Here is a 25,288-nt window from a genome sequence, read left to right as displayed (position 1 = left end):
AAACAAACTGACCTTTATAATAAACATTTCTTCAAAACAAACAAAAATAAAAAAAATTAAAAATCCTGTTCAGAAATTGGTAATAATTTACCCTATCTTAAGCCTGCTACTCAGGCACTCCCATAAAACATAAAAATTCTCTTAAGTTAGTATTCAGTTGGGAAACAGTCAGCTTGTGTCCACATACAGTATCTTGGTTGCTTCTTCTTTATAAACTGTTCTCCACAAAGTCTTTAGTTACTAACTCTCCAAGGCATCCAATACTTTCATGATCTGTTGTTTTATGGCTTTGGTAGCATCACCTGCATTTGGAATCAAATACCTTAAAAAAAAATTAGAAAAAGCCATCATTAATTCACTATAAAATTTGAGTATCAATTTCCTAATTCCTGTTTTGCTTTTTCTTCTGGCACAAACTAGAAGTGGAATATATTAAAATGAAAAACTGAGACATTTATTTCCTATTTATACTACAAAATACTTCCTGTTTGTGAACTCAGAACTGCTGAGGAGTACTTCACAGGCCATCCTGGGAAGGAAAAGTTCTTCATTAATTGACAATGGGATAGATAGGCAGTTTGAGATCTCTACAGATAGCACTGCCCCACTGAAGCAGGGCAGTCCTCAGTTTTGGGGTTTGGTTTTTTTTGTTGTTGTTGGTTTTTTCAAATTCCTATACATAGTTCTAGATCATTTATTTATGATCTTTTCTCTTCTGGATTTGCTCTAGTCAACAAGGTGGTGATGAAGTAATTCAACAAGAGTTGAAGATCTCCGCAACATTTTAATTTATTTTTGTCTAGCCTACTACCAAACTAACTTCATTCTAAGCAGCCAACAGGCTTAGAGAAACTTTAGAGAAACTTCCCTAGTTAACTAGGAACCTACTTTCCCACTTCCTGTGAAAACAGAGCACCACCGTACACAGTTCTCCACACGGAAGAGAATGAGAAATGTCCAAAACATGTCAGCAACTTTGTTAAAACAGTGCCAAGAAACAACAGGCTACACCAATGGAAAAAACCCCAATACACCCACCCCTCTGACTCACCCCCAGCCTTAGGCAGGGAAATGCTGAGCATGGCAATACCTAACTTTCAGGAACCAGGTTTTGGGGGGATCAGAGCTTTGAGGTTCTGGACTCCTTGTATAATGAGTAGGGAGTGTTAGATGTCTCAAAATAGATACCACAGAAGAAAAACCACTCATCGCAAATGCAAACTTAAGGCTGCAGATAATTGTCTGCTTTCATTAAGGCATATTACAAAAGGAAAATAATTGCACACATCCCGTCCCCAGCAACTGTTGTTGCAGATCACGGAGTTCCTCTCTGTTGGGTCCTGTAAACTCCTCATTCTGCTGACAGATCTTTTTTCTAGTTCACATCTGAATTTTATATTCCTAAACAAAAATGATTACTTTTGAATACAATTCTGGGAAGTACAGCATGCCCCTGATTTCCAGTTGACAGCATTCTGTCTATCATTACTACTTACACATCTGCTACTGAGAGGGCTTACCTTTCAACTGCCAAAATTTCTATGCCTGAAGTATTGCTATTTCCGTATTTAAAGGTGATCAGTTCTGGGTGTTTCTTCTTGGATGTGATTTTGACTACAGAGTTGAGTGCCTGTCGAGACTGTATATAAGCCAGTCCCTTTCGTGATGGAATCTCTCTCAAACAGTACATATGAGTTGCTGTTACTAGGAGATGACTTGAAGGAAAAGAAAAATACAAATTAAATTTGCTAATGAACTAAATGTCATCTATTTAGAAAGCTAGATTATATAAATAAGCTAGATGGAGAGAGCTAAATAAAACAGTTCTCAAATCTAAGAAACCATTTTAATACTTATAAAAACATGTAATTTAGAAAGGTCTACAAAATATTTCAGATTTTCCTTGAGTACTATATCATAGCCATTTCTGAAAACAAGCATGGCATCTTCAAAGTGTACAAAACCAGAGCGGGCACTTAACATCATCACCTCCACACAACAGCCATGAGTATTATCAGCAAAAACCACCAGTAATGTTCCTAGTCATGAAGAGTAGGGAAAATGCCTCCAGCCTCTCTTTCATCCTTCAGCCATACCCTGAACCCATCCCTCCATCCTCAAAGCACCAACTCTACACGTGGAACTTCAGACGTAAGTTAAGAGGACATGCTAGCACTCTGTGATTGTCAAGCACTGTGCAAGCATCAACACGGCAATACTGACATGCCAGCTCAGTTCAAGACCCACTTTTGCCTTCTTCATGGAAGGAATGCGTGGTTCAATTTGTGGTGGGAACACACTAGTTGAGTTCTAACTCAGTTTGAGAAATTGTGCTGTGACATTACTAATCATATACTATATAAAATAAATCTCATGAGAAAATAAAGTCAATAATAAAAGACAAGAACAGACCACGATGCAAGAGAAAGCCCATCACCATTTTATGTTACCTAGATTCAAAAGGATTTGTAACCTTTCAGGAAGCCAAAATACAGCAAGCATCATATTCTGCTCTTGCAGGATAACAAGGTCAATGAAACTTAGGGGCAAGATGAGTGCTGTAGGTACAAGGCACAAGTAGACAACAAAAAACAGAGCCACGGGTACTCAGGCCTACCTGGTCTTGAAAAATAACCCTATGTATACTAAAAATATTTTTCTCACTATCTTGTTTTGCAAAGCAAAACTTCATACTAGGCTTTGCATGTAATAACCATTCTATAACACTGCAAATACAGTGGTAACATTTTGTTCTAGGCTGTTTTGCACGTTCAATTCCTAGTTTAACAAAGGATAACTTAATTGCCCCCCTCCTTTTTTTTTTTTTAATGTGTATCAAGACAGACATTTTCGTTAGGCTTAGGACTAATTCCAGTACCTGGGAAACATATGCCCATTTTCTTTTACTTCATTACAGGGGAAGTTATACTTCACATCAGGTTTATTTATCCATGTTTGGACATTGACAACTTCTTTTCGATCATCGTCTGACATTGAAGAGCTGTCAATTTCATCTATTTTGAAGGAAAGGAATAAATAAATTAAAAAAAGACAGACTTCTGCATAACATCAGACAACTTTTCAACTCACTTAAACCCACGGTAGCTTTAAAACAAGGTCCAACTAGCCAAAAACTATTGTTCAGAGGGAAGAAAGAGGAATGCATATCTGATATTTCTCTTTTAATTCTCTCTCAGCAGACAGCTATTTTCAGCTCAGGGGATTTTTTAGGCTGGTTTGATTTATCCATTCAGTGAAGTTTAATAGATCTGTTTTACATGGATTTATCCAGACCTTCCTCGAAGCCATGTAAACTTTTTACATCTACAACACCAATATCTTCTGGCAAGGAGTACCAAAAACACGTGAACTACATTCCAGCAAAACCTCCTCTTGTGGCTTCTAGTTTCTTATAGAAGAAGAAACATCTGTTGATACCTTTCCAGGCCACGCATTATTTTTGTGGACCACTTTTCCTCTCTTAAATTGCCTACTTTACGTAACAGAAGTTCTAATACTCAGTTACGCCTGTTGTGAAAGCCATCTCACATCCTTCCTCACCATTCCTATCCCTCTCTAAACTGTATCCTGTTCAAACATACCGTCTCTATGGTAGAGGATCAAGACAACAACAGTCAGCGCGTGGGCGAACCACAGGTTTAAACAGTGACATAATGACTTCTGTTTTATTCTCTGTTCCTTTCCTTGTAATTCCTATAATTTGGTTTGCTTTTCTACGTGCTAATGAGCATTTACTATTATAAACCTACTACCTTACAAACCCGGACACAGCCAAATCAGTCTACCATTTTGTATCTGAAACTAGAACTGTTTTTCTTCCATGTTTTTCTCATCTCACATTAATTCATATTAAATTTCATGAACCATTTTACTGTCCAGTCACTTAAGACTAGCAAAAGACTCCAATTCTTCAGTCTGGATCATCAGCAAAACTTGCTGTCTTCTGGTTCACCTCCTTTCCTAAAGTCATTTGAGAACATACTCAAATTTTTCAGCACAGAACCTCTGTGAAACACCCAAAACTGCAAGTTGCAAAATACTGGTAATTATGTTCACAGAGTAATTTTGGTGCTACATTAGAAGAGTTTAAGCAAGCTAGATGTCTAAAACAATGAATTGTATTAAACATAGAAACTACTCCCAGAAATAACTGTGAAGGACCCTTCTTCAAAGCATCCTTTTCAAAGCCAGTTTTCTATACTCAGTGAAACTATTTCCAAGCAATTCAGAATTATAGCCACACTTCTAAAAAGGTTTTCACTGAAAAAACCCCACATTATAGAATATCCTCATTTCACAGAATCACAAAATGGTTGAGGATGGAATGGACCTCTAGAAGTCATCTGGTCCAACTCTCCTACTCATGGAGGGCCACCTAGAGTGGGTTGCAATTATTACACCTAACTGCAACTATTTACTACAAACCCCCCACAATTATGCAGAGACAGGTTCACTTTTTGCATTCTTCCGCACCAAAACAACATATATTTCACTTGGTATGCATTGGCTTTCCTTCTTCAAATCATTGCAGTGATTCTGCTTCCTTCCTAAGTCTAATAGTGCTTTTAAAAGCAAATGTTATTAGAAACTAGCAAACAACCATTACTGAAAATATGTTCTAGAGAATGCTCAAAGAACTGTACAAACTTAATTATATGGCATTTGGAGAAGTATCTTGTTAGTGTTAAAAGTTCATTTCATTTTGCTTCTTCCCAATTCTTATCGCAGGCAAACAATAGTCAACTGCTTGTCAATCTTATTTAAACAACTCCAGATCCTATGAATATATTTCATTAATCTTCCTAACATTTATTTTGCAGGTCAAAGATTATTAGTCTAGTTATTTGTTTCTCACATGGACGCCAAGTATGCCTTTTGGTCACAAAATGGTTCCTCGTGAGATGATGATGGTTGGGAGTGAGCTAACACCACCAGAACAAAACCAGGATGGCAGCATGTCTGCACCACAGGTCAACCCCACCCCCCAAAAAAAAACCTTTATGAAAAGTGTTGTGTTCCAGTTTGCTTGTGATTTTTCGCCTAGATAAGTAAAAATGGGGCTTTTTTTCTACAGCATTCCACTGCATATCAAGATGAGCCTATTAACAGATTCAGTGCTAAAAGAGCAAAGTCTAAATCACTGGAGAGGTGTGCACACATTAGCCATCTTAAGTCTAGCTCTAACTATATTTTAAGAAATTCGGATTGTTATACTAACTGCCAGTAACAGAGACTCAACCTGAGATCTACCAGTCAAGTTAGGTCCTTTACATTTTGGTTACTGTTGTGAGTAATGAAGGTACAACTGCATGTTTATACACTAAAGGCTTGTGTAGAAAAATACATCTTTGCTACAGAAACAAGTGAACACAAATAATCCACTAAACCCATCTATCTTTCCCTTTGTTCGTGTTGGCTGTTTGGTGCCTACCACAACATCTTTTTTATTTAGTCTGCTATTATGTATATAAAGAGGGTGTTTCTTTCCTGGTTGGTCCTAGGCACAACCATAAAACAAACATAATCGATGATAAGCAAAAAAATGTCACATTGTAAGACAAAGATGTAAAATACATTTTTGAAATTTTGCCAAACTTAGTAATTTTGCTTAAAGAAGGTAATCTGAGTAAGCAGAAAAATCTTCTACTGTACCAGTATCATATTCTTCTTCATCTCCGATGCTGAATACTGGTTTCACACCACGGTAGGGTTTTCCCACTCTGTCACTGCTGCTGACATGTCTGTTGGCAATGGAAAGTGCAGGAGAGGACATGAGATGGGAGAAGAAAAGTAACTTCCAAACTGATGGTATGACTCCTACAGTAACATACTAGCAAAATGTAAACACAACTGTGCAACTGAGAAGGACATGAGAATTTCATGAAGCTGCCTGCAAGGAAGCTGTGACTGACCCATCAAGCAATTTGGTTAGTGAAAGCATGTATTTTGGTTACTTTGCAAGGCTGACTGTTGTAACAAATAAAGTAAAAAGAAATGTTATTTTGTTTTTAAAAGAACTTCTGGTCATCCTCTCAAATGACAACATATATTAGAGACCTGGCAACATGCTATGAAGTTTCTAGCATGAAACAAGTATTTCTGGACATTCAGGGCAGCTTTACAAGGATGCCTAATTGGGATGGAGGAAAAAAACTTAAGGCTATTAACTAATATGTCTGGAAGCTCATTTTTCTGGTTAGTTCCTCAAAAGATAACAAAGATACCTTACTGCACTTCAAAGTGGGGTTATTATAAATCATTCATTGCAGTGTGAACTCTGACTTCCTGTCCATTACTTTCTCCAGCATAAACCAAATCCTGAAATCTTTGGTCAAGCAATTCCTACTGCTAAAATCCCAGCATCGCTGGGATTTCTGCATAGATATTGATCTAAAAAAAAAAAATCACATATAAATCTATTTCTATGGATCATATGGACACAACCACAACTGCTGTGATTACGAGGTCACAGCTATCAAGTTAGAAGTCCTGACCGTCAACTGCTAAGAATACTTGGCAAAAAAAAAAAAAAAAAGAGAAAACCTGAAGGATTAGACAGACACAAAACAGCTAATTGCAAGAAAAAACAAATAGCTCATGATTTTAGCCTTTAGAACTAGCAATATGTAGTAATTTAAAAAAATCCAAACAAAATCAAAACACGCCTGTTCCTTTCCCTCATTTCAATTTCTATAACCTCCCTCCCTATAGTGTGTATTCATATTTCCTACAAACTGTAAGCCCTGGTTCCTATTTAGTTATATTCACAGACTCCAGTTTACATGCTACTGTAGAATCAAGTTGGAGAGGCAACCTCTTTAGCAATATATAAATGAATGCTTGTACTTATGTACACCCGAAAGCACATTTGAAAGTTAAAAAAGAAACCTACTTTTTTTTTATGGCTAAAATTTACTCATGTAGACCAAACAAGGAAATGTTTAGTAGTAAAAAAAACCCAGAAATGCATTCTACAAGTAAACAGAAAATAAACATACAATACCATGCTCATTAGTATTTAAGATAATAAGCATCAATGACACTGACAATCCAAGAGGGCAGTGCTTCTGCGTGAAGGCTTTTCTAAGTATGCTTTAGTTATACATAACCAGTTCAGTAAAAAGAAGCACATTTGAATAGTGTCAAATGGAATTACAGACAGAGGATTTAAGAAAAGATCTCATTGCTGTTTATAGATCAAAGCTAGTCAAGACAACAGAAAGTAGTAAGCTACTTTAGAAAAACCTGGTAATATCTTAAACTAGAAATGTTTGCTTGCAAGGTCCTCATTACATTGCTAGAAATCGAATGCAATTCCTTTTAGTGGCAAACGTGCAAAATGAAATATATTGGTGATAAACACAAAGCAGATCTAATTGAACGGATGGGAAAAGAATGTAATTCCAGCTGCAATTTTAAGAGAATAATCAAGAGATCTATAGTGTAGAGCACATTCATTATTGCATCTTCCTAATGAAAGAAGATAAGCAATACGAGTGAAAGGAGAAAGTAGAATAATTGAAGTATAATTTCAATCTATCAATCTATATTGGTTACATATACAGATTCAAGTGTCTTTCAAACACAGTCACAAGTTGTCTCAAGTTGGAACTTTAACACTTTCTTACCGTATTCTAAAAACTGATCAACAAAATGTGGGGAAAAATCCCTACGATCTTTAGGATTTCTAAAGTAACAAAATATATTATGTTCTATTGGAATATTCCAACTTTTTTTTTTTTTTTAAGAACACTGTATGCTATTGGTTTTGGTCACACGACACCATTTTGCAATGCTTATGGGTAAATCTGATCCGAAATTATGTGCAAACTACTGGAAAGGAGAATTGGTCCCAAAAGCCTTGAAAGCCCAAACAGCATTTTAAATCTTGATTAATTCCTCCAGCACCAATATTCATGCTCTTCAGTTTATGAGGGTCAAAAGCTATACAGTTCCTAACGTATAACCAAAGTTCCAAAGTGATTACATGAGTTGTCCTTCATTTAAGCCAAGTGATTTTACATAACCTCAATTCAGAATTTTTATTTCTGAAATAATTTTAAGGCAATAAATCTGAGAAAAATGTGAAGGGACTTCTCATATGTGTGAAACACAGTAGTTATGTGAACAAGATGAGGAAGAGTTGCAAGGCATATTTACTTACTAACTCAGTATTTTTCTTTTCCCAGTAAAGAGCATCTCTGTTTCTATCAGCATGTTCTATTACCATGTGATGAGAAGCATAAAAATTCCAGATTTCCAGACAGAATTTCTGTATGACTTCTCTGTTATATCTAAGCTCTGATGATTCCTCATGAACAGTTTATAAAAAATTCTTTTCATAGTTGTAGTCTCTCTTGCTAAAACCTTAAGCAATAATTTGTTCAGTAATCACTCCTGGTGTCTTTCACTAGTTCAAGTCACTAATAAACTGTATATAAGAAAATGCAAGTAAAAAAAAAAAAATCCATAAAAAGCAATAGTAAGAAAGAGAACAGAAAAAACAAAGCAGAATCTGAGAAAGCAGTGCCAATGCATTCTTCTTCTTCCTCTAGTCCCCTGACCAGTACCTGTAAAAAACAATAGCTTTAATCTATTCAAAAAACCTAAATGAATATGAACTTATGCGAGTAATTTTGTCAGTGTAACCAATGCTTACAAATATTGTGATGCCATGCTAAATACGACAAAGGTGGTTTTAGTCAGACTGCTTAATTATCAAGCTTACCGCTCCAGGCTTGCTCTGTCTGGCCAGGGAATATTGAAAGGTATTCTACAGTACATTAGGGCAGAGGACAGAACAAAAGAATTAAAAAGAATTTAAAAAAAAGTTAAAAGGAAAAAATCCGAGGTAAATAATTGAAATGCTTTATATTGGTAATGTACCTTCTTCAAGGAGAGTGTTCATATACAAAAGCAATGCTGCATGACAGCTAGCCATGAGATAGAGAAATACTTGTAAAGTACTAAAAAAAAAAAAGTATCTTTCATGCTACATATGGCTTATGTATAAGCCTCACTTGAACTCTTCACGCAACAAAAGCCACCACCAAACGCTATTTAAGAATTTTCTGCCTTTAATTGTGAAATAATAGTACTAATTTAAAAAAATTGTTTTACAATACAAAGAAAAGCAACAATCTGCACCTTTTGATTAGGTACAAAGCTACTAAAAACTACTGTTTGGCACATATTTTAAATCCTGCCATCAAATAAACATTAGCTTGGTAAGATTATTGAATAACAATGTCTTAGCAACATGTGACTCCAAAGGCTGCATTTTAAAGAACTCAAACCAAGCCATTCAGTTAAAGATTTGACAGATGAAAGATGTTATTCTTTTATCTAGTTAAGTACTTGGAATGGTAACTTCCAATTTAGAAAGTGTCTTCTAACGTGTTTGCACAGTCTCTTTCCCAGCTTTACCTAAAGATACAAAAAATGAATTGGAGTGGATTCTGGGTTTGAAAAGCAGCTTTAAATCAATACTTGAAAAATCAAGATCTTCAAAAAAGTTAAGATTAACTTGTCAAGATGGGGTAGTAAAAAAAAAAAAAAAAAAAAAAAAAAAAAAAAAAAAAAAAAAAAAAAAAAAAAAAAAAACCAACCAACCAAACAGAACAAAACCAACCAAACAAAAAAAACCTGTCCAGAATCCTTCTGTCATTCATCATTAGAGTCAGGATGGGGATGAACTGAAATAAATCTGAAATCATTCTTGACTTTTAGACTGAATACAGAACTGACACAGAAGTAGTCGATCTAACCATGCAGTGACAAATTCTAGACGAACATTCAAAAGAAAAGACTGTTCACTTTGGCCTAAGGCAGAACAGTAGGCTTACTGTGACACGATAAAATTGTGAGGAGGGTATTGGCAAGAAATCTGAAAGCTGAAACTAGAAGATAACCTTCACATTTAAAAAATAGCCACATAAAATGGAAAGTCACTCCCCACTGATAATTCACAGTGAGACATAAATGACGCACCTGTCCACTGGAGTAGATGTGTTTTCTATAAAACTAATAACTTTTTCTTTCACATTCACAGATTTAGTCTTCAAAGCAACTGTCATTTTATTCACCAGGGACTTTACTCCTTTTCCATCACCTGAACCATTAGGAGAATCCCCCTGTAAAAGAAACTCCTCTCAGGATTACTCATATAATTTATTTAATCTCTAGTTTATTAAGAAAGGAAACAGACTACAAAATAGTAATCTACTTTTTGTTACTCAGTAGAACAATAATTACAGCACTAAGTATTATTTTAGAATTCTATCAAATGACAGCTTTGATATATGTCTGAGGGTAAAGATGATTCAAGAAAGCAAACTTAACAAACCTTATTACTGAGCACCCTGCTAGGAAAATCTAGAGGATGGAATTCTATTAATGGTAAGTTGTATCCAAATGAAAAGCCAAATTCTACATACAATGCGTCAGCTGTAGAAAAGAGATAATTTTTAGCTTTCCCATGAAACTGTATGTCAGTTTTAGAGTAATTCTTTCCCAGAGTGAAGAAGAGCCAGGAAAAGAATTGTTCATTACATAAATTCTGCTGGAGAACGACTACTGCAAGTTCTTCTCTACAAGCTCTTCTTCTCAAGATGACAAAAATGTTTAGGTCACATCCAACTAGACAGTGAATATAGTTTGAAATTAAACGCACAACTGAAAACAATCATGATTTGAGCAATGCATTTTACAGAACAAAAGGAGCAATGTGAAGAAAAACTTTAGTACACCTGGGGTATCACCCTACTATACCACTTGAGCTTAAAATTCACTTACATCACCAGAGGAGTTTATGCTACTTCTTGAGCCTGAGGTACTGGCAATCCAGTGGCCATATCCATTTTCTGGTCCTTCCACATTGATATCTGCTAAGTGCTGCTGGAGGGCTGTTAAAAGGCCGTTAAAAAATATTTAGAACTACACTGAAATTAGTCTGTTGAGGAAAATACTGTATATCTAAGACTACTGACTAACAACTTTTGTTCCACCTGATTTAATAAACAGATAAAATCAGATACCACTATAATTATCCCTGGCTTTTATTTCAGTAGTACAAAGGCATTAGGATAATCTTTATTTTAGTAAAGAAAACAATAAAAATACAGCAGCAACTAAAAATAAATCACTGCTTTGATGCTAAAGATAGCCGTTACCACACTGCATGTATTGACCAGCAACGCCTCTATACTTATACTGAGGCACAGATCTTCCCACTGCTGTAAAGCCTGACTGATTCTAGCAACGTAAGCTGCAAAATTATGAAATGATGATTTAAGAAAATGCAACAATTGATAGTAATTATGAAGTAGCATCTTCATATGGATGGATCTGCAATCTAAGGAGGCTAAACATCAAAAATGACAAGTTAGAACAAAGACTGAATTTCCTCCCCTTCCTACACTAATTTTTTTCCATTCAGAACTGTGGGTAAGCGCTAAGTTAACCACAAATGTTGATTTACACAACCACAGCATTGACTTAAACAAAAAAATCTGACAAATGAGACCTAATTGCTATTAATTTAGCTTATTTCTAGCCAAAGCCTAATAAAAGCATCATTGGTGTTAAGACAAGTTTTCTCAAACCAAAGCTGCCCATTCACAAGCTTACCCATAAATCCTCCTTTGGCAATGCTTACATACTCCTTATTTTTCTGCAACAGAAAAGACAGTTTTGGTTGAAGCAAAAATCCGCAGAATGAGTTTTGTAAGCACGGTAATGAAACATGGGTTAATTTCACACAAGCTATAAACCTGCATAATATAATTAAAGAAGTTAAGATTTTGAGGGGAAAATATTTTGCCATTTAGTATCAATAATATGTGCAGACACAATTTATTTCAGCTATTAAAACCAACAGCAATTTAGTTGTACCTGTAAGAAGTGTGCTAGCACCATGTTCATATACATATCTTCCTCTTCCCTGCCACTTCCCATGAAGCAGAGATGTTCCCCACCAGCTATGGAGCCAGACTCAATAGATTGTTTTTGTGCTTCCAATAGAGATTTTACAGACTGTGCAAATTCTGATGGGTTTTGAAGCATCTGTGGAATGAACAAACAAAAAGTGCTGTTTGACACCAAAGTGCTGTAACACAACTTGTGAAAAGATAGAAACTTTGAAAACTGTTATAGTTTGTTGAGCTCAAATAAGGCAATATCAGCACTGTACAAGACACACGCATAAACAAATCACAGCCTGACCCAGACCTTATGTTACATAAAGAACACTAAGAATGGTCCTTTTCTTCCTCACTTGACCTTGTTCTCCACAGGAAAGAAATGCAGCTAACATTTGTTAGTTTATTTTTGCAGACACCAAATAATAGTGAGAAAAGTCTTTACAACTTTAATGTTGCATTAAGTTGGCAATATGGCAGAAGAATTGATTTACATATGCTTGAGCACAACACGTTCAAACTCTGCTGTTTTGAAACCCTTTGAAATACCTAGAATTCTAAGGGCCAGTAAGGCCATAGAATCTTTTTGGTTGGAAGAGACTTTTAAGATCAAGTCCAACCATTAACCCAACATTGCCAAGCCTACAACTAAGCCATGTCACTAAGCACCACGTCTACACATCCTCCAGGGATGGTGACCCCACCACTTTCCTGGGCAGTCTGTTCCACTGCTTGAGAACCCTTTTAGTGAAGACATTTTTCCTTATGTCCTGCCTAAACCTCCCGTGGTGCAACTTGAGGCCATTCCCTCTTGTCCTATTGCTTGTTACTTGGAGAAGAGACTGTCACCCACCTCACTACCGCCTCCTTTCAAGGAGTTGTAGAGAGCCATAAGATCTCCCCTCAGCCTCCTTTTCTAACCTATGTAGTTGTACAAATAATACTGAGTAATATATCATTCTAATTGGAGTGGTAAAGATAATTGATGCAGGACTGAGCTCCTTAATTAAGAAAGGTAAAAAAGCCTTTTATGGGGTATATACAGAGAAATCATTCCATGCAGCTTCCATAGTATGCCAGAATTGAAATTGTAGAGGGTTAACCTAGAAGTGAAGAATACACTGTAAGCACACTTAAGTGTCAGTGATTTGGAGAAAAAGGACAGAGAAAAAAGATGATTGAATGTTCAGTTAGGAATTCATAATCAAATGGAAACTACAGCAAAATCTTTAATGAATTAGTACATCTCAGCCCCAAAATTAATGACCTAATTCTCTCATATTGTACTGCAAAAATTTTAATGGAGCAACGAAATCCCTTTGAAGACGTATGCTCCTTACAAACAACTGTAGTAAGACTGGCTGGGGAAAAAAAAAGAAGAGAAAAAAAGAGGAAAAAAAGCTGCTTATTAAAACTAATGACACCTTTCACTAGAAACGATGACTCTAAAGAGATTTCTTCTGCAAGCAGTGTCTAGTTTTTAGCTTGTATAGGTTTCCATTTCTAACCAAAGAACAGGAAGCTTGGAATCCCAAATTCTAATGTCATTATAAACCAAACTGCTCAGTAAAATAACAGTTTCACAAATCTGCTTTAGCCAAGCTAACTTTTGAAATCTCATCACATTGCTAGACCTTGCAGTCCACAGACTAGCGTATAAACTAAAGATAATTTATTTTTCAAGACAGAAATTTCTCTCTCTTCCTATTTAAATTCAAATTCAGAAGTCAGTGAAGAAACAAAAAGCATACGAACCAAATCTGAGTCTAAATGAAATGCTGTTGATAAATGCCCAGCATTGTATTGCTCTGCAGGTCGACAATCCACTACAAAGAACCTTACTCCTTCCTGAAAGAGAAAGATTTTGCCCGTTACAAAATCTTCAAATAATGTAATTATTGATAGGAAAGTATCTAAATCAATTATATTTTAATACTAATTGCACTACTACAGGAACTCCTCAAAGGGGCAAACAGCTATTGGAAAAATCTTTCTTCATTTGATTAATCTGAACTTCTATAGTTACCAGACCACCACCAGCATTCTAACAGAGATTTCCCATTTACACATCCGTTTGCGCACTGGAAAGGACCACCCAAGTGAAATACACACTCTGTAATTGTTTCACCTCTACTGAGAGGAAATATAGTGGGTATGAGGGCACACATCAACAGGACATCAGAAGGCATAACTTTGAAATCCCAATTCAACAGTCCATTACTACTCAGCACAGCACATAAGGATAGCTTTATATCCCACTGACTATAACAGGATATAAACTTAATGATGTTAGATGCTTAACTTAATTAATGCTTAACTTTACTTGGATCAGGAAAAAAAAAAAGTATGCATGATGAAACTGGGGCCTGCCAAGTGCTACAAAAAGCCAGTAGTCAGTAAGAAACATGTAACCTAGCTACGCTGTTATCCATGTCTCAGTCTTAAAGACTATAAGTGAAGTCCCTGCATCTAAGTACGTCTGCAATTCACTACTACAGAAATAGCTTGAATCAGGTTTTTTTGTTTATTCAAACCTTTCATTGACAAAAGACAGATATTTCATAATGGTATTCTTCTCAAAGGTACCAGGTAGCAGCTTTTGAATTTTCCTCTACAATAGCTACATTTGGAAAGGAATTCAAATTAGTGAGATACTACTTTAAGCTCCTACTCCTCAGATTCAAATGATCTGTATTAAGCTGCCCTGTGCTGGAGTTCTAGCTTCCACAGTACAGATGTATTGCAGACAGCAGATCATTTACAAGGAAGCCAACTTCAAGACAAGAAAAAGCAAATATTCATCTATGTTGTTAGCACTTAAAAATATTGGTGGTACATGAAGTAGTAACTGATTCTTTTCCTTTTCTATAAAAATGGGGGTGGGGAAGAGTAATTCAGCATACTAACTCCTTGTTGCTGATTTGCTTGAAGAATCTCAGACACAGAAACTGCTAGACAAAGAGCCTGGCTCAAGTCTGTGTCATCATCTTTGAGGCCCAGCAAGCTGCTGCCAAAAAGACTGTGGTTGTCCTAATAAGGCAAGAATAAAAAAAAAAATAAAAAACCACAACAGTTAACTGAAGCCATTGTCTTTAGATGCAAAGGCTTAAAGTAAAACTGTATCCTCCACGTCACAAACATTAAGCCCGAGAGATGCATGTCTTATCCACACAGTCATCAAATTTTTGATCAACTGAGATTCTTTCTGAAAATCATGGCAAGGCCTGAACTTCCATTATAAACATGCTCATTCACCACTCTGATCATACAACATGATGAAATATCTCTGGTTTTTTGTTTGGTCTCCCCCCAAATCTCACATACCAGTCTACATACATCACAGAAAGTACATAAAAACTAAAAGCAATTACTATCAATTACTTTTATGTCATGAATTCACTAAAGTCATGTGTTTTTACAAAGGAAGAACTGCAAGAACAGTGCAGGTGATGACAGCTTTATCTCTATTAAGCGACTTTTCCCTGTCTGCTGTTGCAAGCACAGATAGGACTGCTGTACAGTCTACTACAATGCAGTAGTGTCAGTATGGCATTTTTGCTTCATCAGTTCTTACAAGAACCTAGTTTGCAAATCAAAGCCATCAGTCATGAAGCGAGAATATTGCAGGGAAGCTTTTCTCTAACACGTTTCACTTAATCGTCTTATCTTTCAAAAGATCCTAGTGGTAAATACCACCAGAGTAACAACATGAAAATATTGTCTAAAAAAATTTACAATGAAATATTCAAAGTTACAGTCAGGAGGAGCTTAAATAGTCACAAAAAACTAGATAATTACAAAATTACATTGTTATTACCTTTCTGAAAGAAGCTGGAGTTTTACTACAGTAATATTGTGCCAAAGAGAAGAGATCTTCTATATCCTCTAAATCGAGATTAGCTGGTGAAGTTTCTAAGAATTCTGAGATATACAAACAACATAAGTGCACCATTATTTCAGACACAGAAGTGCCGCACATCTTTTCCTATCATAAAAACCACATTATTTTTAATAATTCATAACACAACTGTTTATTGATTAAACATCAATGTTGAATCACTCTCCAGGTGGAAAGAGAAGATACAGGAAACACTCTTTACTCATAGGAAATGTATGCTATTTGCTAAAAATTCAAAACTTTTACGTACATTATCTTTTACCACACTGTTTCTTCTGTATAGTTTTAGCTTTTGGTTGTAATACTAAGTCAGTTGCCTTTTCTAAAGAGGGCTGACCAAGAGAATCCTCTAAAACAGAGTACTTAATCAGTAGTACTGTTTTATGTCCAGGTTAGTAAAAGGGTGTGGTTCTGCAGTATATGGCAGAGACGCAAAATTCCAAGCACCCTCATTTTCATCTACCAGGAGATTAGTAATTATACTGTATTATGGTATGTAAAAAAAGAAACAACAAAACAAAGGCAGGTGAAATAGGTCCACAAGAAATTTAGAGTAATTTCTTTAAAAACAGAAGAGGGTAATACAAGGACAATTAATTAGGCTCAAATGAAGTGCATACAAAGGTAATAATCTCGAAAATGCAACACGAGCAGCAGATTTAAAGAAGGATTTGAAAGCTGCTGCTTTTGGCTTAGAAACATGGTGATTGTTTCAAGTACTTTAAACTGAAGTATAAAACTAGGTGTGGGAGTGCTAAAAGGAAACATAAGAAGAGAGTGTTAAGAACAGGGTAAACGTGATGCAGCAAAAGAATAGACAGGAATTAGTGGGTGAGGGGATTCATTAATGAGAAAATCACAAGGAAATAATTATTTCAGTTATTTAGTAATTAAAAATAATAATCAATGGAGATTATTCTACATGGTAAGTATTTCACTAGCAGCTATATGAGAGAAATACTTACTTATCATTTCTTCTTTCTCTGATTCTTGTGCTAAGATAACGTCTCTGAAAACAGTAAAGTCAAAGGCACAGATTGTCAGTAAAACCAAAATGAAACCAAAGTGGATTAGAACTGTGTCATCAAGGAATGACCCAAATAATTAACTATGCACTTACTTTTCATTGACAAGGATGATTAACATTAAGAAATAAATAAAGAAGGGATCTGCTTGTTGTAGATATCCATCCCATATTGCCTGAGTGACTTCAGCTGAACAGTAATATGAGAAGAGGCTTCCAAGCTAAAAATTTGGAAAATAGTGTTGAGAAAAAGCAATAACCAACAACAATCTTATCAGGATAACATTTTTAACAGTGATACAGGATATCTAAAGGAAATAAACTCAACAAAATTACATTAAAACTACATCTGCACCTTGTATTAAAGGATGGTTCTACCCTCAAAAACAAGTTTTACAGAAACAGTGCAGTAATGCTACAGCTTATCTGTGAATAAATACATCTAGTGTGAAGGCAAACTCAGCTGTACATTTGTCAGCCTTGTGAATACAACTAGAGATGACACAATCAGGCTGGAATACTGTTTAGCTCATAGTCATTGCTAAATACCAATTATACCAACAAGACAGTAATAAGGGAATATATTTTCTGAAGTAGCTTAAACAAACAGGACTTTGAAAGAATCCTGTAAACAACATTCTGTTTATTTTTCAGAGAAGAATCAAGCTAATTGAACATGGTTACACATTAGTTTGATGTCACTTAACATAACATCATGATGATTTATGGCTGAGTAATTAAATATTTGCAAGCAACAAATTTTTCATTACCATTTAACAAACTGTTTGCCCGTTCCCATTTAAAAATACATCCTCTCTGAGATGCAAAGTTCAAAGTAGATAGAAGTAAAGGTAGGAACTACTTTTCATAAATGCCAGATAATATTTGCAAACACTCATAACTTGAAGGCATACCAGCTGGCCTTACTGAACTTCCTCACACCTACAAATTCTGTATCAGCAGAGCTACACCTTTCAAAAGCTCAGTATCTCTTTTTAAACACTGTCATGGAATATTTCAATACTTTCTAGTACACTTTTATAATAAATGGTAAGAAGATCTACCCAATTCTGAGTCAAACACAGCTGAAGACAAAATCCCTGAATGAGGCAGTGACAGGTCTCTCAATGTTGCTTACATATTTCTACACATTAGAAATACCTCTGTTTCTAAGAATAAGGTTTTTAGCAGACAAAAAAAGGAATTTTAATGTAATCTCATAATTTAAAGTGAAGTTTAAGATTTTTTTTCTAAGACTGTACACCAGAAAGTATGACACTGAGGACTGGCAGCTGTATTAGCTCATTTTCCTACCTCCTTCCAAAGGCAAGATTTTTTTTCCTAATGAAACACTAAACTTTTAATAAACAACTTCAAAAAACTTAGTATTTACTATGGAAAATTATATTACAAAAAAAAAATTCAGTAGTAAAGAGAGACCTGATTCCTCTTCTGAAGGCTGATGACTGGATAAAGGCAGATTTTAAGAATATGGAAACTCTTTCTGGACATCTTTTTATACTAAAATTGACAGCAGCCTAAAAAAAAAAATCTTTTAAAAAAACCTAAGAAATACAGATCTCGGAGCTTAATATTGAATTTCAGTCTTATTTCTTTATCTGAAAGTACAAAGACTTACAAAAAAATTTACAAAGTCAATGCGTAGGAAAGAAGGGCCTAGAAGTGTTAATGGGTCATAAAGTCATCTTTATTAATTTACAGACTTTGCCTCTGCAAGCACTGTATCATGATTTTGTATTTCAGATATTAAGTAGCATTGAAACATGAGAATTTTGCTGCTTTATGTTGTAGTCCCGCTACACAAACTATATTAAAAAAAAATTTGAGGTACGTGTCTTTATAACTATGCCCAACTTGTAGTTTTGAAGTTAAGGTGAGAAGCAAATGACCAATTCTTGACGAGCTGTAAAAATATATGTGCCTAAATCCTAAAAGACATGGCACCATGAGACAGTCAAATATATCTATTAGCCTGGAAGTTCTTAAAACAATTAGTAATTGACTTTAAAAGATCTGTTAGGCTGATATATCCATATCTAACCACACAGCTTCCCACTACAAACACCAATATCATGGCTTTTTACTTTTAGACTACGTCAGTTGCACATTCTTACTTACTCCAAGCAGTTCCTAACATCAGTGGCTCAATTAGTATCCAGTACAATAAAAATATAACATTAACAAGATCTTATACTAAATAAAGACAAAAAGCACATATTATAAATTTTATCAGAAATTTTTTTTTATGTTTCCCTACTTTCACTTTATTACCCAGTTGAGTGCATATGAGTCTGGAGTCATCTTCTTAGTATCAAGAAAGGAGCAGAGTTCAGGCTCGTGGTATTGAAGAAGCAGTCTAAACAGATGAAATGGTCTTCCTTTCATAAAACAATCCCTAAAAAGTAGCAATAAAAGTAATCATAAACCCAGCTGTCAGAATTACGTAATCACAACTAATAAAGATTTGTAATTTCCAATATTGTTCTTTTAATTCATAAGGACTGGTCATGAAGCCAACTTGCCTCAAGAGTTTAAAAAAACCCAAAAACCCAACAAAACCCCCACACCAAAACCCCCCCACACACTGAAAAGCCCATTGCATTAATAAGGCAGGAGAAAAAACAAAATACTGCCAATACTTGACAGAATAAATAGCACAGTCACTATTTAAAGTACTGAAGATGACAAATTACACTTGGTGTCTATTCTGTCCTCTCCTCCCCTTTCGTGAAGTTACAGAGAGCAAGAAGCTGTGGAAGAAAGCAGGGGATTACAAAAGCGACACTTATTTGGAAATCAGGAGGTTCTCAGGGATTCCTACTCCTAAGAGGCAAGTACTGAAAAGTAGAAAAAACAGCTTTCAACATACGGATTCAATTTGATTGTTTAGCATTTGTGCAATAGAAGAGATGAATTTGGCACGTAGCTGTGACTGATGTTTGAAATAGGTCCAAGTGAATTTGGAATTTTCCAGGAATGGAGTGAAATAGCCAACATAATACAGAAATATTTAAAACAGATTTAAATATCAGAACAAGGCTAGCATGGTATCAAAGTTGTTAACTAAAAATAGAATTAATAAAAAATCATTCTAATATGGCAGCCAGAGAAAATTTAAAAGATGCTTATTTCATACATGAATAGCAATTAAATGTCAATTAATCAAGCAGAAAATACATGAGTATTTAAACAACTATTTCTTCATTTTAAAGACATTAGAATCAAATCTCAAGTGGTTAACAACTTAAGCGAACTTATGTGAAATGTGACACACAGATCTCCAAACACACCAGCCCAGCTTTCTTAAAAAAGGGTACATCTATGGTGGTGAAATGGAAACATTCACAACAAATTATAAGCAGGCATTCTTTTTTGAAATTATCATGAGAACTCTGACTTCCAATTAACAGGTCAAAAAGTGTGAAAAGCAGAAAAATATTCTGTTAATGAATATAGTGCATAGAATCTAGACTTGCAAATTACTTTTGTTTGAATGGTTAGTATGGTCAATCATTCCAAGCAGTCCACCTTTTAACAATAAGAATGGATATATAACCAAAATTAACTTCAAAAAGAGTCTTAAGAGTCTTTCCACTTTTCTACTGTCAGTGGAGCAACTTTGTTTAGGAATTTTTCTAGCTGTTTTGCTCAGCAATTATTTATTTCTAGCATCTATCATAGTAACCAACCCCTAATAAATACCCAGTTATAAAAAAAAATCCAAGGAAAAACCAACCACCAAACAAAACCCAAGCAACTACACAAGGACAAGCATAAAAAAGCCCAACAAACCCCCCCAAAAAAATCACTTATCAAGAATTGCGAATTCCTGTACCTATCCATTACTTTCTGCCCCATGGAGGCAGCAGGCTCAGCGACTGAAAGGACTGGTGAAAACAAAAGCAAAGCAAAAACAATAAAAAAATTCAGCTAAATACAAATAAATTGCCCTGAAAACTAACTGACATTTTACTTTAGGAGAGGGTGGTTTGGTGGTGGTGGTGTTTTTTGTTGTTGTGGGGTTTTTTTTAACCAAGAAAGGAAGCTATTTTCTACTCTCTGTTAAAGGTAACATTGATACAATGTAAGCAGATGTAACACACTTTCCTCACGTGGTCCCTGGGATGAGAAACAGTTCCACTACCCACTTGCAGCTTTTTAATTAGTTTACTACATTACAAGCTCTCACACAAACCATCCACCACTCAATTGCACATCCCAGATGGCGTTTTTTCTCTACTTAGGGCCCCAACAAAGAACACTGGTGACCTAGGACTTCCACATTAACTGCTTGTTAATTCTGTATAGATCACAAAACTCACCATTCTAGAGAGGCAGGAGGAAAAGAAAGGCAAGTATCCATAGGATACTTCATACCAAAAGCCTTGGGAGTAACAGCGTTCCCAAGGAAAACACAGGAAATCCTCCCTCAACTAAAATAGCCTGTTATGGTGGGGTTTTTTTTCTGTCTTCCTTTGGCATGCTAGAGATGTTCTCTCAAATAAAACCAAACCCTAAGATATAATATGGTCCAACAGACCACACTGCACATTTCTCTCACCTGTTGTCAGTATTTGTTAGAATAAATTTCCAATAAATATTTAATGATAGTTACGAATCATGAGAAAATGTGAATAAAAAGTGTATTATTTAAAAAACAATAATAGCAAAAAGTTAAAAATGAAACTTTTATCAAATAGTAATGATGACCCAGCAGTCAAATGTCAAATCAAGACCAAACTGACCTAAGTGGAGATTTGCAAGCCTACTATAAACCACTTTTCTTTCATTCTCCCATTGGAAAAAACAAACAAAAAAACCCCAAAAAACCACACAAAAAAATTTGTACATCTCATTAAATCACTACCTAGGTTCTTACAGAGAAACTCAAATACTAGACGCTCTGGAAGTACAAGAGTTATACAACCATAATGCCACTATCCCCAACAGTTCATAAGTCCAACAGAATTTTAAATCCGAAAAGGACAAAAGCTGAGTCAGGTGACAGAACCAATATATGTTTCCTGCCACAACACCAAACATGCACTTCTCATATTATGGGCACACATCCAGTAGCTGTGCTAGAAACTCCTCTGCAGGCAATCAGACTAAGATCTTCAATTACAGACTATCCCTGCATTATTCGACAAGTTCTTAACCAAAAGACCCTGTAGCCTCACTGGAGTGTCACAGTGCTACTCCAACATCACTAAAAAGTTCTTTTAGTGAGAGCACCTATATAACAGCATGAAAAGCTCCAATTCCATATTTTTTATTTAAAAAATTAATAAAATTTAACAAACTTTAGAAAACTTACTTCAGTCCTAACTCAGTAGAATACAGGGAAAATATCAACTACTTCTTCTGAAGAGATTTTGAGACTTAATGAATGCCTATGGAGTACTTTGAAGTGAGAGGGATAGAAGCATTTTACACATCAAGAACACTAGGAATGGAAAGAAAAAATGCTTTCACATAGCATACGTGAATTAGGTAGTTCCTAAACAAGAATTTTTGATAATGTGTGAAATGACAGTTTTGCTTTAAAAGGTGCACTGCTGAGTCAGCATCAGTCACATGCCAACTCTTCACATCTTAAACTAACTCAATCATCTCCTGGAATTCAACAGGTATTGAAAGGTGGTTCAATGTACTATCACATGAAGGATTCTGACAACTTTTCTACCAACAGTTCTACTCTAGCCAAAACCAACGTGCACATCTTTTCAGAAAATGCTTTTATACTATACTATAAGAATAGTATACAGGCAAAAAAGTGAGTTTTACCTTGGAATGAACTTATTCATGATAGCATAAAAGCAGTTGTACAAATCACTGCGTGGCAAATGAAGGTGCACCAGAGGTTTGAGAAGATGTATCCAGCCGAGGCAAGAACTGTATTTAACATTGCGTGATTTACAATAAAAAGTAATAACAGACTCAATATCCAAAAGCAATACTGACTTCTCCTCTTCCGGCACTGACAACTGGTCTGCAATAGACACAGCAATATAAAGTGTGTTAACGGCCTTTCAAAGAAATTGAATGAGATTATTTCAAAGCACAAGCCCACCAACAGGGACTGCTTGGAAAAAGCAACGAAAACAGACAAACAAAAAAACTAGCAGCTTGAATTAAATGCTTACAGGAGGGCATCCAAAAAGACATCAAAACACAAGTGATTTTATAATCCCTGTAGGATAAGGCATTTAAATATCTCAACAACTGGATGAAAGAAGTTTTCATTTCATACAGATCCTGGAAAACTCAGAGGTAGGTTTTTTTAATGCACAGAATGCTCCTCTTCTATTCCTTCATGATGTGTTCAGCACATAACTCTACACCAAATTCATCTGAATTTCAACACAGATCAACCCACAATGCATACCTCCAATTCCTCAAAAGCCCACTGACATGCAAGTTTATGAAAATCTGTAGTTTGAAATCAGCTAGGCTCACAGACTTAAAGTTTGTTATTAACATACAAATCACATTTTTAATCTCTACTTCAAAGTAGTTTTCCTAACAACAGTTTAAAATTGGGGTTGTTAGGGTAGCCATAAAAAGAGAAATTATTTGATTCCTTAAAACTACGCTTGGCTTTTAAATTAATTTGGTACTGTTGCTAATCAGAAGACACACTAACCATGAACATAAAATATTTTATATAATGTAGCACATTGTTTTGGAGTCTTATAAATGTTGTAAGGTACTGAAAAGTAAAGTTGTCCCCTATTTAATAACAGGCTAATTCTGAATCCATAATTTATGGATTTGGATGTTGCATTGGATGTTTGGATTGTTGCATTTGGATGCAAATTTGCACCAAAAATGTTACAAAACAAGTTCTGTAATTAGGGTAGCAAGCTAAACTCTTCTTAACTACTGTCATTATTGAGTTGGATGCATACACAAAGCTCAGGTTTTCATGAGTTCCCAAGCATCTTTCTGTGTAGATTCTACTTAAAGGGCTTACAACATTTCAGAAAAAATGCTGGCATCCACCTCACTTGAGGCAATGAATCTGAGACATACTGAAATATGTCAGTACCATTCCACAAATTATGCTTTCCTCCATGTGATGAAAAAACTACTTAGCTTACTCACAGTTATATATACTGATATTTATTTTACAGATTGTAATGAAACCAGACTTCTGTGTAAGTTCATACAATTTTCATTTTAACATTAAACATCTCTTGAGATTTTTTAATGAAAAATCTAATATTAAATACACTTACGATTTATATATTTAAGAAATAGATTTATCTGCTCAGATTACGTCAGTTTTACTAAACAGTTTTACTACTATAATTTTACTAAACTCACTCATGGTAAAAGAAGGAGTAACTATGTTATATCTGGGATGGGGGAAAAAGTTGCCTACACACCACATTAATGCATTCTAGTGAACACTTTTCCCCCCTCAATTACAAGAAGCCCATGAGTCTCATTACTTAAAAATGGTTCTATTACAGAAGTCTTTAATACCTTGCCATCAAAGCCAGTCAATATTTGGCACTTCCTTTCCTCTACCTTTCAGGAAAATAAAATAGTACATAAAACTCAAATGCCATCTGAAAATATACTTTAAATTTGGAGACTACTTGCTTTGCTAAAACATTGAAATAGTTTTAATCCAACACAAAACTGAAATCCCTATATAGCCTTCATTCTGAACTAACTTTACATTTACTACTTTAACCAGTTTAAAATTTTTACATATAACAAAATATTTGCTAATAAAGACAGAAGGAGAACTAACAGACAGTAAAGTGCTTAATTTTGTATATCATGAATAATAATTGGGACATTTTGCCATCTTCCTGATAAGACACTGATTAAGTAACACAGTGGAAATTCTCCCCCCATCTCCCTTTTCCTTTACAGGACAGAGAGAATGAAAATAAGCCCTGCTAGACCTTAGGAAATTACAACTGCATTTTAAAAGTAGTAGGCATGTATGCACGCAATAACTCCATTCTCTGCATTAACTTTCAATTGTGCAAGAGTAAATTGAAGCATGACAGGAAATAAAACAGAAGATCCTTTTATTGATGCCATAAGAAGCAGGATCCTAATTTATGAGTCAGCATTGGCTCCATCATCTGATCATTGATAATAATGCTGTTGCATGGCGTCAGGTATTTGGCCATTTTTGTGATGAGCTGCCAACCAGATCCTGTGGCAGCTCCTTATAGTCATACTGGAATATTATTTCCAATGTTCTGGCAGCATCTTGCTTTCACAAACACAACCCTTCATTTCTCCTGAAAACCCTATTAAAAAGTATCTTTCTTAAAAAGACTCTTCAAAGTCCAAAATATTTAATATAATTATTCCCTTACAGGTTATATGCATTTTGTTGCTACATCAGTTTTTTGGATTAAGAACCAATCACTAGAC

The 25,288-nt window shown here is 35.2% G+C and overlaps 1 protein-coding gene across 1 annotated transcript in view; it reads right to left on the bottom strand.

Annotated features, from left to right (window-relative positions):
• Positions 1 to 25,288, bottom strand: part of TBC1D23 (TBC1 domain family, member 23) — a 27,054-nt gene continuing 1,766 nt past the window's right edge. The window contains exons 4-18 of the mRNA XM_010139245.1: positions 22,670 to 22,874; positions 19,154 to 19,277; positions 16,958 to 17,082; positions 16,803 to 16,846; positions 15,757 to 15,860; positions 14,847 to 14,969; positions 13,695 to 13,787; positions 11,914 to 12,084; positions 11,650 to 11,692; positions 10,816 to 10,925; positions 10,012 to 10,154; positions 5,674 to 5,762; positions 2,879 to 3,014; positions 1,521 to 1,715; positions 1 to 322 (exon numbers count right to left, since the gene is read on the bottom strand). Of these exons, the coding sequence (XP_010137547.1) occupies positions 241 to 322; positions 1,521 to 1,715; positions 2,879 to 3,014; positions 5,674 to 5,762; positions 10,012 to 10,154; positions 10,816 to 10,925; positions 11,650 to 11,692; positions 11,914 to 12,084; positions 13,695 to 13,787; positions 14,847 to 14,969; positions 15,757 to 15,860; positions 16,803 to 16,846; positions 16,958 to 17,082; positions 19,154 to 19,277; positions 22,670 to 22,874 (1,787 nt within the window). The 3' untranslated portion in view covers positions 1 to 240. The remainder of the gene's footprint in view (positions 323 to 1,520; positions 1,716 to 2,878; positions 3,015 to 5,673; positions 5,763 to 10,011; positions 10,155 to 10,815; positions 10,926 to 11,649; positions 11,693 to 11,913; positions 12,085 to 13,694; positions 13,788 to 14,846; positions 14,970 to 15,756; positions 15,861 to 16,802; positions 16,847 to 16,957; positions 17,083 to 19,153; positions 19,278 to 22,669; positions 22,875 to 25,288) is intronic.

This window comes from Buceros rhinoceros, unplaced genomic scaffold, assembly GCF_000710305.1.
Source record: "Buceros rhinoceros silvestris isolate BGI_N320 unplaced genomic scaffold, ASM71030v1 scaffold36130, whole genome shotgun sequence".
Taxonomy (NCBI): Eukaryota; Metazoa; Chordata; class Aves; order Bucerotiformes; family Bucerotidae; genus Buceros; species Buceros rhinoceros.
This window is presented reverse-complemented; position numbering and strand designations above follow the sequence as displayed.